The sequence below is a fragment of the Dendroctonus ponderosae genome, unplaced genomic scaffold (genome assembly GCF_020466585.1).
Source record: "Dendroctonus ponderosae isolate FM_Combo_2020 unplaced genomic scaffold, Dpon_F_20191213v2 Dpon_F_20191213_219, whole genome shotgun sequence".
Classification (NCBI taxonomy): Eukaryota; Metazoa; Arthropoda; class Insecta; order Coleoptera; family Curculionidae; genus Dendroctonus; species Dendroctonus ponderosae.
In genome coordinates, this window is record NW_026018374.1 from 893 (window position 1) to 15,904 (window position 15,012).

Below are 15,012 nucleotides of genomic sequence, written 5' to 3' on the forward strand. Positions count from 1 at the left end.
GAAAATGAATACAATATAAACGACAATTCAATTATTATAATTGGAAATAGCTTCCATGCGGAGCTCATTGAGCTTTAAGCGGGCTGACTCTCAATATTGAGCTTAAATTATGAACGTTATTTTTAAAGAAACACGGATTGGAAATCAGATGATCTAGACCGAGTTTCAAATTGAATACATGTAGTATAAAAATATTAAAATGAAAGTCGATGAACTAGTTGATCAGGATCTCTAATCATATTATAAAATTCCTGAAATTTTTACAATGTTACGCTTAAACGTGAAGTGTATGAAAACGGTCATATATCAAAAAGCTCTTAGCGTTGTAATCTTGAGCATGCACGGTCGGCATGGCATGTTTTATTACACATTTTAGGTTTCGCAGTTTTGCGGTTTATTTCAAGAATGCACAATCTGCAATAATGGCATCTAATGGCAAACAAAAATCTTTAATTCTGAATAAAATTTGCTAATATCTCAAGAAGAAGTTAATTTTACAGCTTTGGTTTTATAAAAGTATAACTAGAAAGGAAAACAATTAAACCAGAAAGAAATCGGTACCTATACTTATAGAAAGCGCTACAATAATAACAATAGTCGATTAAAATATTGTTATACTATTAATTCATTCCCACATGATGGAACAGACGTACGGATCAATTTTTAATCAAGTGTTAGTGAAAAGATCAGCTATGGTCTAGTATGGAACAATTAATAAATTACAATTAGACTACAATTATAGATAGATCGTATTTATAGAAATATGTTAATACCTAATATTATGAATTTATATTGATTGGTCTCCTTTCATAACCATACAAGACTTTGAACTTCCAATATAAAACCATCTTAAAACCAATATCCGCAATAGACCCCCGAAATTTCAGCTGATATTTAAATAAACTAGCTTTCATATCCTATGAGCAGCAGTATATGTATAGAATATCCAATAATGAAAGTACAAATGAAAGAAAAAAACTCGTTTGATTAAATTTAATATAAATTAGAAATAAAATAATGCACACCCAATACTATTCTCTAATGGAACTTCGTTTGCAACTGACGCTTGAATAGTCACAATATATTAAATTTGGTTTCAGGATGACGGAATCACTGGCGACTCTCAAGGAAATATTGATGTTGCTTTTAAGAAGATTAACAAAAATTTTGCCGACTTTCTTATTTGGAGGGTAGAAGTAAGTATAGTGACTATCATTGATTGATTAAGAATTATATCCTAGTAGAATTGATATTCAAATGTAGTTTATATCATTAATTTATTTTTAACCCCCGATTCAGTAAAGCCCATATATTCCAACAATGTTGTTTTGATTCGTGTATATCTTATGTTCAACTCCGCGTGTCCAATCTTAATTTTCGCTAATCAAAAGCATAGTTAAGACATTAAGAAAATAAAATAATAATGACGTAAGAGTTTGTTTGCTTGTTAAAAAAATTTGCCGTTGCATTTCTCAAAATTTAATGGCAAAAGAATCATGTTTCCTTGAGACTACGAAAGATGTTAAGAGTTCCTTAAGATTATCATTAAGTAACTTTTTGCACTGACGCTACTCAGATATTTCAATCGGTATAATATGATATATAAATTATTCAAATGTTTATTTAGTTTCCAAACCAAATGAACATTGAAATGAAAGTCGTGGCGCATCGACTATCGACCAATTTAGTCCAAATCGGTCACAATAATTCAAAGGAATCAGAGCATAAAAATAACATTACTTTCAGAAAAACGGAAAACTGTAAATGTACTCTCTGTACATTTACAGTATCAGTATTTATACACAGTGTATAAACGTTTGTACTTTTTATTTGATGTAAGTTATCCAAACCATATTTATTAAACTTTTTTAACGCTCGAAATATATGAAAGTTTTTTTGAAGTTTGTGTGATCTATGTGAAATTGTAAAAGTAAAACTGGATGTAAAAATGACGAATGCGAAAAGTATGATGTATATCTGTAAATATTTGTTTAGTCTTGATTAATCGAAATTTAGTATCAATAAGAAATTTTGTGTGAATTTTTTACGAAAATGTTGTTTWTAAAGCGGGAATTGTCTTAGCCATTTTCAAAATTATCTGAATGTAGCATAAATGACTTAAGAAAGAACTAWGTGTTTTATTTGGAAAAATAACTTTCGTTTTATCTTTCGTTTAGTWACAAGGTAGTCAATTACTGATTTGAAATTTTGGGAAGGTTTCGTCCAGGTGTATTTGTGTATTTTCCTGTGCTTTATAGCTTCCCAGTTGSTAATAAATTTTCTAAATTTTTTGTTGATCAAAATGGACACTTCAGTTTGTGCATSTTTTCSTTRGCAAYTCCACTATAAAAATGRTCSTAMTGTCCTAAGAKKTCAKAYCTTTKCMWTGGTWCTGATCYTMSTGCKAGGTACTACYTKCARTGTAMTKTTTCGACTTATTCCTTGCACGTTCCATGTACCAAAAATCATTGATTGTTTTTTTTTTTGTTGCTTGAGTCTTCTTGGGTTTTTCTTTCCATTCCGAGGCATTTCATTGGATTTTTTAGCACTGTTTTTGCCGAGTACCAGAGAGTTAGTAGCATGTCCCAGCCCCAACCTGGAGAACCAGGACATTTTTGATCGGGGTTTTCTTCCCCTAGCCTTTGATGATTCCAACATCGTAACTACAAGTTACCTCTGGTCGTTTCTTTTCTAATTTATTTTATCGTCTTCCAACTTTCGGTACTTCTTCGACCTCCTAAATAAGAGTCTATTTTCTGCCACTTTTGGATTCGTGCTACATTTTCCTTATCACTAATCATTCTTCTTACCATCGGTTGTGCGCACTTGAAATTTTATCTGGCATTCTCGGTTTTTTGAGATAAGTAAATGTAATACAGTTTTCTCTTTTCCTCTATTTCTTTCTCAATCTTAGGACAGAGTTTATCTAAAGATCTAGTAACAATTGAAAATAAAAATTTGTCGGTTTTAATCGAGCCATGCAAATGTGATTTAGAAGGCACATACATGTTGATCAGCTAAATTCTTAACAAGTTCCAAAAAATTTCTAAAATTGAATATAATATACGTTGTACCACACACATTTGCAAAAAAATAAGCTGCATCAATTTTCAACTTTTTTATTACAACAAAAGTGTTGTTACCAACGTATTAAAATGCTCCATTAACTTAAACAACAACGTTAAAACCAATCTTGATGGATGCGATAGAGTTGCGAACGTCTATACATATTCATGAAATGTATATGGAATATTTGTAGAATTTTGTACATGGGAAATCTAGTGTAGGCATTCAGAAATATTGCTGCATTTTTAATTCCAATCAGACAAATTGTGTAGAATTTGTAAATGCAAGATTTAGTTTTGTACGCTGTACAACCAGGATAAAATATATCCTTTGATTAAATTGGAGCTTGAGTATGAAAATCACATTGATCGTGGGATAAATCAATGGATATTAATTTTAACACTAGGAATTTCTCATGTTTTGCAGAACATGAACGTTCTTGCCCTTACAAAAGATCAATATGGTACGTTTTACGATACCGAGTCCTACATTATTTATGCAGCATCGCAATATGGACAGTCATCTGGAATTGACTCTGTAGTAAGTATTAAGAATACAAAGTGAACACATATTTCTTCAATCTGAAGTATAGACATGAGAATATAAATACCAACATTTAGTACTGCATCAGAAACTAAATTTAAATGTACTTATTGCGCTTCCAAACTTTAAAAATTAAAAGCAAACAATAATTTTATGAAATCATTTGTAAGGTTAGCAAGTAAAACCATTGATTGAAAGAAAAAACAGAACTTTAAAACTGAAATTTTCCTCCTAAATCTAATAGGCGCATGTAAATACGCGATCTTGCTGATGATCTTTGCTCCATAAATCACCATTATAAATTAAATGCATGGATATTATTTTATAGACTAGAGACATTAAAGGCAAAGAAATCGAGTACCATATACACTTCTGGCTTGGGCAAAATACTACCCCTGAAAAATCCGGAGTAGCAGCTTATAAAACTGTCGAATTAGATAGCATGTTGAATTGCTCCACAACTCAACACCGAGAAACTCAAGAAAATGAAAGCGACAGATTTTTAAGCTACTTTAAAACTGGTTATAGGTAACAAGAAATAAGCTTTGATTAATCAAATATTTACATTAGTGACCTGTTTAGAATTTTGAAGCCCGCAATCATCCAAAATGGGAACAAGCAACTGCCAAAATTGTACAGAGTGAAAGGGAAGTGTACTCCTGCCCTTATTGAAATGAACAGTGTGTCTTGGGAAAACTTTAGAAGTTCGGATGTTTTCATCATAAAAGCTCCGCAAACAGTTTTCGTCTGGGTTGGTAGAGCAGCTAATGTGGAAGAGAAACGTCATGCCACTATAGTATGTACCAATGATTTGAAAATACAAGAGTCACTAAATTATTATTAATTCAGATATCTCAAGAAATGAAAGACCAATACAAGATTTCAAACGTGGTTTTTGTCGATGATGGTTACGAGAAAACAATCGATTCGGACATTCAGAAACAATTCAGCAAGTATTTGCCATTAGAAAAACGAGTTGTTCTGCCAGATAATGGGAATGAAAATGGAGAAGCTGGAAACCCAAAGTACAATTTGCGATTGTACAAATGTTCCGAAAACAATGGAAAATATAGAGTGGCTGAAGTTAGAAGCGGACCTTTAAATTGTACGGATTTAAATTCAGATGTAGGTATAACTTTTTATATATACAAGGTGATATACAGTCGATGGCGTATGAGACGTTTAAGGAGAACTCGATGAAGACCGAATAGACCTCCGGATATGATCTATCGGGGTCTAAAATATTTTCAGCGACGCCAGGTTGCCGCTTATATCGAAAAGTACATACAACTTTGTATATTAATGAACGCTTGGATTGGCTTTACACATCTGATTGATGAAAATGAATTAACATTAAATTTGTTAATTCATTTTGGTTGTAATAAAACATTTGGTATGGTTTTAATCAAACCATACCCCCAAGGAATCTTGTATTTCAACGCGATTTAGACATCTGGAAATTGAAAATTTTGGCATTTGGATGGGAATACCTTAGGCTTGAGCCTCCGTTTGTTCCAAATTATACAAGATGTCTTGAAAATACTGATATTTTGGCCAGAGATCTAAACTGCTCCAATTACATTTTTCCAAATAGAACACCCTGTATATTGGTCCAAATACGGAAAGACCATTAAATTTCTTATGCAACGATATTTACGTTTCTATACCTAAAGTATCAAATTTCCGAAATAAATGGATTTTTGCAAATATTCGATTATTTCGACGTATTTGACAAAATAGTCCCATGAAATTTCATAATAGTTGAAGATTTCGCGATTCTTCAAACTGCGCTTTTTATACAGTTTAGATTTGATTATTAGCAAAATGGAGAGAGACAATTATTCAAAGTTTTAATGAAACTATTTATTTTTCAAGCGCAATGTAATTAAATTGTTGCAAGAACAGGAAGAAAATTCAACGAAATGTATCCTAATTTAAAGCAAATGAATGCAAATAAGTGTGCGTGAATATAAAATAATTTAATTATTTACGACATAAAACGGGATTGAAACAAAGTAAGCGAACGCATAACTGACGATTCCAAAAATATGCCTAATAAACTGTAACTGAACATTTACAATACATGTTCTAAATTACGCCCAGTACTTGCCAAGCTCTTCAAAATTCGTACATTTACAGAGAAGTTTGTGGCCGTCTGTAACTCATCAACATCCAGTTCTCCAATGCATTCGACGGCGCAATTCCACTATGCTGTTGAACGGGGCCTTCTAAACATTTTCTTTTAATTTATCCCACAAGAAAAAAATCAGTGGAGCCAGATCGGGAGATCTCGCAGGCCAGTCCCATTGGTCCAAAGCGTCTAAACCAGCGGACATGAAACAATTCGAAGAGCTCCCTGGTTACTTCCTGATCGCAATGAGCCAGTGCTTTATCCAATTGGAACCAACATGTGCGAAACTCTTCTAGTTTGGCATTTTCTGAATTCAGGATTCTTTGAATGGCACTCTAGACTAGTCCAAATAATTTGCGGCACTTCGAATCGAAGCTTCAGGATATGCATGGAAGTATGCTAAAACATTTACAATGTTGTCTTCATCAGAAATTACAGGTTTTGGTAACTTCGGTTCAGCTTTCAGTTTGGTGCCATAGTTGACAAAATTCTTCCGTGTTTAATTGCTTTAAATTAGGAAACAATTGGTTGAAAGTTCTGCATGTCATTGCAATAGTTTGGTTACGGTCACATTGTCCGTAAGGAATAAACAGTTTCATTAAAACTTCGTTAAACTAATTGTTGCTCTCCATTTTGTTAATAATTGAATCTAAACTGCATAAAAAGTGCATAGGAGCTGACAACAAGTTTGAAGAATCGCAAAATCTTTAACTATTATGACATTTCATAGCGATTTTTACAAATACGTTGAAACAGTAAAATTTGTACTTGTAAAATATTTTATATATTAATAAAAGTAGAGAATATCCGATTACTTTGTTGTACAAATTTGCAGATAGATCGTGCATCGGATTCTCCTTAAGCGTCTAATACGCCATAGACCGTGAATCGCTCTGCATATATGTAATTAAATCATTTTTCAACTAATAATTTTTTTACATGAAACCAAATCGCGCATGAGCAAATACTTGTTATAGTAAAAAGTTGGCGTAATAATTACTAAAAGTAGTACTAGAAACATTTAAAAAACAGCATTTTTTGCAGGATGTATACATTGTCGATCAAGAAATAAATGGTATATGGGTGTGGGTGGGAAAACGTGTTAACGAAAAAGAAAAAAATGAAGCTCTTAGAAACGCTCGAGGTTTTGTGAAGAAGAAAAAATATCCGGGAAACACCAAAGTGACGAGAGTGGTAGATGGTTTGGAACCCATCGAATTCAAAGTCTTATTTAAGCTATGGAAAACCGAGCTACCGAAAGGCAAAGGTTTGTATAAGTATTACCGGAGCATAAACCATCATAATTTAAAAATTGATTTAATATTTCAGTTGCCAAAACGCCCCTGTTGATATCAAAGTTTGACCCGATTATTATGGAAGATCGACCCAGTCTGGCTGCAGAAACTCAACTTATTGACGATGGATCGGGAGGAATGACCTTATGGCGAATAAAAAATACGAGAATAGTTGAAGTGCCCAAGGAAAGACATGGATGTTTTTTCTCAGGCGATTGTTACATTACTTTATACAGTTATCACACCTCCAATGAAGAGAAGCATTTATTATACTGTTGGATTGTATGTAGATTATGCACTTTGCATTTGAAAACCTCATTCATTAAAACCTAATCCATTAAAATATACATATTTCAGGGATCATACGCCTCCCAAGAGGAAATTAATATTACAACATCAAAACTGACAGAAATCGATGATGAACTCGGTCAGTTGGGTTTTCAATGCAGAATAATTCAAGGACGAGAAACTGCCCACTTTTTACAACTATTCAAAGGAAAATTGACCATATTTAAAGGAAAAGGCGTAGATTTTGACGGTAATTATGCGAAACACTACGGGTAGCTGTACAATTTTCTCATAATTATCAAGTTTTTACTTATAATGCAGAAAATAAAGATTTGCTGTTATGAAGCAAACTTTTTAACTCAGTTAAGGGTCAGTTGATCTGAATGAACCAATCATGCGAGATACGTTTTTTTTTTAATTTGTTGTGATTTTAATTGTAATTGTAAATCGCGTTGTAATTTTATAGAAATAGTCTTCATCAATAAACTACAAACTACAAGGTAAATTTGCAAAATCAATATTTTAAGACCTTTTTCGTAGTTTCGTTGTAATTCATTGGAAAAAAATTATTTTTATGTGAAATGTTGTAGATAAAGTCTTGTAAGACGGTTATTTTTGGAAAATAAAATTTTGATAGTATTTTTACTATTTATAGCGAACCAAAACGGCATCACGCATTTTACTTTACTTATTTATTGAAGGGAGCAAATCCAGTTTTGAAGATTCAAAATTCGATAGTTATTTTAACTGTAATTACAATAATTACAAGTGTTATTTTTCTATCGCACAACTTGACTCCTGATTAGAAGAACTTTTTATAAAAGAGTTCCTCTTATCTCTTATCGTACTCTTATCGAAATCCATATTTGAAAATTTTCCTTGAGCATCTAGAAGCGTTTGAGAATTTTTCATATTCCGCTCTCTTGTCACTGTGCATAAACTCTCGCTAAGTTTGAAGGAATTTGTTTTTGTGCCTAATTCTTGTACTTACACAAACAGTCGCGCGATTGAAGTTGTTTGAAGACGGTTTTGTGGCAATGGAAAGTACTTGGTATTTTTCACAAAGGGTCCGAATTGACAAAAAATATATATTTGCTCCGGATTTTTTATTATTAATACTTGAAAAATTATTCCCAAAATTTTGCAGATTTTCTGAACCGGAGTTTTCAGTACCAAACAGTGTTAATTGAATGTTGCGGCCGTTGTACTTTAAGAAATACGCTCTGTTTTGCCTGTCTTGCAAGTCTGAAAATGTTCAAACTTGCAAGTTTTCCTGAAAATAACATGATTATAACATTTTATGCACTCAACCAAAAACGAAATGGAAGCACTGCTGAGGGCTTTCATTGTCTGGCTCCCGAAATATATTTGTTTCGTATGCGTCTTGTTTCTTCTATTTGGTTCACCATCACTTAAACATTTCCATCAGTTTTATACAAACATAAATTCACTCATATTCAACTATTATTCAAGATTCTGGAATGAACTTGAAAAATCCCAATCAGTACCTTTTACAAGTATTTGGATCTACAACATACAGTGCAAAGGCAGAGCAAGTTGATTCTGCAGTATCTTCCTTGAATTCAAATTCCTGCTTCGTATTCAGACGAGGAAAGAAATATTACGTTTGGTGTGGAAACTACTCAACCGGTGATCAAAGGGAAATGGCCAAAGGTTTTGCTGGAAAAGACTTTGAACTGTTGCTTGAAGGTATTTTTTTGTTTATTATATTCACTGAATTATCTTTATTTTCAACAGATTATGTTTGCATTTTAGGCAAAGAAAAGAGCGATTTCTTTACATTTTTGGGGGGTCCTGGAAGTTACCAATCACAAATGGTGCGTAACGATTTCGACATCAGACCACCTCGATTATTTTTTTGCAATTCATCTAAGAAGTTTAGTGGTAATACAACGACCAAAATCAATATCGTGGTAGCCGACATTTCATTTTCTTAATTTTAGTGACGGAAATTTTATTTTTCCAACAAAAAGACTTATTGCCGGAGAATGTGATGTTATTAGATACCAGCTATGCCCTTTACATATGGATAGGCAAACTAAGTACTAGAGAAGACCAAAGACTAAGCATACAAACAGCCTTGCAATATTTACAAAATGATCCTTCCGACCGGGACATGAATATGACAATTATTCATATCAAGCAAGGGAAAGAAACGCCCACATTTATCGGATTTTTTCCCGCCTGGGATAGGAAGCTGTGGAAGGTGATTAACCAATCCATAAAACTCGTATTCCATAAATGAATTGAAACTTATTTTAAATGCATTTCTATATGTATGTGACTACTTGAACATTTTTTAATGGTTTTTTTAACTTTAAACTCATTTAAACAAATTATGCAAGTTTCAGTTAAAATATGTTAATTACTCGAGTTTGCAAACCTGATTTTGCACACACAAGATTTTTTTTATTATTATCTCATTAAGATTTTAAAAAAGTAAGCTCATTTCAATCAAGGGCTCCAGGGTGGGGGGTCATGGGTGTTATTTCTACTACTCGAAAGCTGGATCAGCTGCTCATCAATGTATGATATTTAAATTTCGCTTTTTGGTGTAGTTATGTATGAATAGAATTTTCAATTCTTTATCCAACGATGCCGAAACGCATTCTGTGGCTCAAATGGTTCTTGAGAACTTTCGAAAAACCAGCATCATGTTTGAGTCGATTTTGCAACTCAAAAAAAAAACACGCAAATCTGAAACTTCTTGAAATAAACACTTTTCTGAAAAAACTTCCAACATTTCCTTATTGATGGATCACTTTGTAAAAAGGCCATTTAGTTCTCTGTGTAATGATGTAAAAATCAGCGTCCTTTCTCATTTTGCTTCCGACAAATGAGCAAAAACGTAACGGAAAACATGAAATTTTGACATAATCTTGCACCTGAATGTCTGATATTCAAATTCGACTTCCTGGGACTAAACTACTTCAATTTCCGCCAGGAAATCAAGAAGATATATTTATTTGTTCTATTTTTTGTTTTTATATTTATTTGTTCTGTTTATTGAATAATCCAATAAACTGACCATTCTAAACAGATTCTAAAAAGAAATTAAAACCATTCTCAAAAGAAAGTATGAAATAAAATTTAGTACTAAAATGTGATTGATGCGCATTCATCAGTAATGCAAGAAATAATGTAAAATAGTTTACTAATCATTTCTCAATTAAACAAATTGTTATTTTGAATTTTCGAAATGAAAATAGAAAATTTTGAATGCAATGAATTAAGCAGCATTCCACGCGAAAACTGAAAAATATTTCAAACTGTTAACGGAACTGGAAATCAAAGCTACAAAGACGTTTCGACAATGTTTAAAAGTATGTCCTACGGAAAATTCAACTATAGAAAAATTTTCCAATTTGTAAAATCAGCAATGGAGTTACAGAATAGCAGGGTTGTTCTTTAAATTGGTTTTAAAGCAGTTAAAACCAACAAAACCAAACAAAAGGTTTTGTAGCTTGATTCTTATGATAATCATGTATTCTGTTCAAATATTTACATCATTCCAATCTTGTTTCACCAACTTGTTATAAAAATCTTAATGCATCTAATGCAATATACCCGATTGCACAGCTACCCAAATTTGAAGCGACGCATGATACGCACATTATTTATTAATTACTTTAACAAAGTCATCAGCTAATGGACTTGAAAGCGATTCAAAATCCTCGTTTAGTTTAATGAAAAAACAATAATGTAGCAATGTAATGTATAGCTTTTAAAATTGTATTGCTATGCGTTCCAGAATAAGAGAAATTGTTACTATATTTAATAACCTTTCTTATAGGTTGAAGCGTAGTAATAGATGATATAGATTGTGGTTTTTTAGTGCGATAGAGTGCATTATTTCCGATGATGTCTTCGACTTTCGAAAAATAGTTTCATATAAAACTTGTTGACGCACAAGGTGCACACATTTTAAAAATATCTTATATGATACAGAGTGTCTCAAAAAAGCGAGGCAAGATCAACGTGTATTTTTTTAAATAGAACTACCCATTTCTTATTAGCTGATGGAATGTAGCTTGAAGCGCTGCATATGCACCGTAAATTGTTTTTTCTTAATTGCCACGTTGGCAGATTATCGCCATTTTAGTAAAATTTTGCTTAAAACTATGGTATCTAAAAATTCATTGTAGAAGAACTTTTGTTTTTCAAATGGAAGTACTTGTATATTAATACATCATTAGATAGACAATGTACAAAGTTACAAATTTGCATTTACACTTTAAGCTGTGAAATCAACCGTTTTCAAATTATAAATTGTTTTATTTAAAAATTTCAAAAAGTTGTTACATTTTGTAAGGTGGCTATGGAATTCATTACACTCTGTACCATACAGGATATTCTTAAAATGTGCGCACTTTGTGCGTCAACAACTTTTATATGAAACTATTTTTCGAAAGTTCAACACCGTCGGAAATAATGGACTCTATCGCACTAAAAAAACACCGTGGCCATTAATGCCATTAATAATCACAGTTCGTTTATTGTATGTGGAAACAGTTGAGTTTTTCTGGAATGTTTGGCTACCAGAAGTATCAGATCTGTGGAGAATATTTGCCTTTGTCTATGGCCTAATGAGTAGAATGATGATAAGAGAAAATTTCATTTGATTGAACAAACTTCAACTTTCTTACACTAAGCTGAGTAATGAATCACTCAATTTATGCATTTTATAACGAATTGAAAGAAGTACATTTTGTCATTTTTCGGAGAACTTCCACCATTATCAAGATGCGTTACCGGACGCAGCCACAGCACTGGTAGAGGACAAAATTCTTTACTGCCAATAAACCTAAAAACGAAATAAGCACCTTCTTTCCTCAATTCTTCGTATATCCCATATGTTTTAAAGCATTAAAATAGATCGAACAATATATAAGAAGACATAAAAACAGCATTGATATAATCCGTTTCTATAATATATATATTATCATGCAATATGACCAATAATTAATAAAATAAATAATTAAATGATTCAATTGCAGTACTACAGAACGTTTTCCAAGATTCGGCAAGAAATCGAATTAAAAAATACGGACCAAAAGCCACAGAACGGGCACCAAAGCCGCAACAATACATCCGACAATGGTGATTTTGATCACTATGAAAAGTATCCAATCAATATTTTAAAGGAACCAAATGATCGATTACCGGCTAGTATTGACTCCCTTAACAAAGAGGTAACATTAATTTAAATCCTACAAACGTTAATATTTCAAATATTTTCCAATTGTTTTGATACTAAAGATCACTAGATAATAAAATACAATTTAATTTCACAATGAAATGTTATAAAACATTTTATTTTAGTTGCATCTAACACATGACGACTTTGTTTCGCTTTTTAACATGACATACGTTGAATTCGAAAAATTACCAAGATGGAAAAAACAGGAAATGAAGAAAAAAGTGGGTTTGTTCTAAAAATATTCTGACAAATCTCTTTTTAATGTATGTTTAAATAAATGTTGTATTATTTCGTGTAGCAAGAAAATAGCAACATACTGTTGCTATTTTCACTCAATTATTTCCAAAAATAAATTATTTTTGCAAATAAGTGTTTAAGTTTTATTTATTTTACATAGAAACTTTTTTGCTCAATGGGGAGCATGCCAAACTTTCAGAAATTTTGCATTGTTTCATTTTCCGCCCTGTAGGAACTTTATCTGAAGTACTGAATCTTTGCCCACGGATTGAGAGGAAAATTAGTATGTCTTCAAAAAAAAATATGTGCTTAAGACCACACGATAGAAGTGAAAACTTCAACAAGCAGGGCAAGGCTGTAATAATTAATAGTATGAAATAAATATATTTTTTTCTAAATATTTTCACCAAGTAAAATAACATTTACAATATCGTGGGCTTCAAGCTAAAAGTGCCCAAGTCCAAAATTGCCGTGTTTGTGTTTGGTTGGTTTAAAAAATTACTTATTTTTTTTAGGTTAAAATTAAAAGACCAAATTTTAAAGCATAAAATACAAAAATATTTTCGGTAATTCTTATATAATTTTCGGGTCGGTTTAAAACTGCATTTAGCAAAAAAATAATTTTAGACATGGTCAGCTTTAAGCCCACGATATAATGCAGTTATAATTGAATATAAATTACTATGACAAGAAGGATATAATAAATTACTATGGTACACTTTGCTCTAACTCATCGTAATTCGTATCATATTCTAAAATTGAAACAATGGGTTTGTGATAACTGAGATATGCTATGAACACTTTTGATTGAAATCAATTTTTATAGATACCTAACAAAAACTCCGTCAATTGTTGTACCATATTTTCCTGGCGGTACTGCAATACCAGGCCAACCCGCGACAAAGGTGGAGCAATCCCCTAACTTTCGTCAATTTCCAAAAATTAGATTAATATACTAGCCCCGCATGCGGGGCGTTTCAGATATAAAGCCGATAGGAACAGATTAAATTTTTATTCAGCGAATATTTACAATTATGTATGTGACTGAGCAGAGATAAATAGGAGTGTTCCGTGATGGGACAGCTCCTGTGAACTTATTTGTTACATTGAATAATTTGATGGCGAGGTCAGCTACCCAGGCGGTTCACCTTCATATTGCTTCCAGCTGTGATCTGCTCTATGTAGATGTCGCGGCTTCATCGTATGGCATCGGACCACATCAGGCGTCGCATAGCGTGGCAGTAGTGGCGGCCTATTCCCAAGTGGGCGAAGACGCGCTCATTGGTCCCAGCCTCCAAGTGTCCCGACAATGAAGGCGTTTGTAAACACGCTGTATCCCGGTTGTTGAAAGTGGTTAGTGGCGATGTCGATTATGGTTGCCAACTTGGTCTTCTCATTGATGATGACCAGGTCAGGCCGGACGTTGTCACCCAGGTCTGGGATGGTTGTGCAACACGGATTGTTGTATCTGGTGGCGGCCTAAATGCCTTTATAATCCGGTTTAGAATGGCGTTGTGGCGATGCCTGATGGCAGTGAGGTGTGGGTTGGAGTGGTTAACTACGTGTGGCAGGGTTTCCTTGGCGTGGCAACAGCGGCGACACTTCTGATCGGTTGTCCCAAATCGGCGGGCTCCGTTGAGTGGGGTGCAGTTAAGGCGGGCAATGGGGGAAATAAGGCAAGGTTATAAATCTCCATTCGTCAAAACGGGTGAAGTCGCCGGTCCTCATAAAATTGTTTGGAGGAGTGGTGGTAGTGGTGACTTCGAACACCTTGCCTTGATCGGTTTTGCTGGTATGCCGGCTTCCGCTTCCTTTGTGGGCAGGGTGGCACCGTCAAGTTGGAGCTGGAGCTGGTTGGATGCGTCCATCGCCCAGCCAATACTGATCTTGCTCCTCAGGCGGTGGGTGGCAGACCGCAGGCGGGTCCAGGTGTTGGTGATGCTGGTAGATTCGTTGGCAAATTTGTCCACCATGCTGCCATTAAGGTAGGCTGCCACGTCGCATGGCTGCAGGTCCCTTCGCAGTCTTCTCCTTACCACGGCTTTGAGCGTTGAGTTGGCCAGAGGCTGGAGAGTCGGAGATCGTAAGATGAGGAGGAGAAGATGACAAGATCAAAAGCTTTTTGACGCTGCGAGAAGATGGGAAATCAAAGCACCAGAGAGAAGGAAGTCATATTATATATGCGAACTGCAAGTATTGATCCGACGGCAAAACTGGCCCAGGCGTTATCA

General features: G+C 33.7%; 1 protein-coding gene and 1 non-coding gene across 2 annotated transcripts; one reads left to right on the forward strand and one right to left on the reverse strand.

Moving 5' to 3' along the window:
- Nucleotides 1–1,100: 1,100 nt before the first annotated feature.
- On the forward strand, nucleotides 1,101–12,866 carry LOC109535672 (advillin; the record flags this gene model as incomplete). Its single annotated transcript, XM_048664387.1, is given in 13 exon segments — nucleotides 1,101–1,196; nucleotides 3,493–3,606; nucleotides 3,938–4,137; nucleotides 4,192–4,405; nucleotides 4,459–4,734; nucleotides 6,785–7,007; nucleotides 7,070–7,317; nucleotides 7,393–7,573; nucleotides 8,797–9,033; nucleotides 9,100–9,228; nucleotides 9,288–9,550; nucleotides 12,342–12,536; nucleotides 12,667–12,866. Coding segments are annotated over 13 exon segments (2,490 nt in total), but the record flags the coding sequence as incomplete, so codon positions are not given.
- A 762-nt stretch (nucleotides 12,867–13,628) lies between these two features.
- LOC125503658 lies at nucleotides 13,629–13,807 on the reverse strand. Its single transcript, XR_007281009.1, has one exon. It is a non-coding gene; the product is annotated as a U2 spliceosomal RNA (small nuclear RNA).
- Between the last annotated feature and the right edge of the window lie 1,205 nt (nucleotides 13,808–15,012).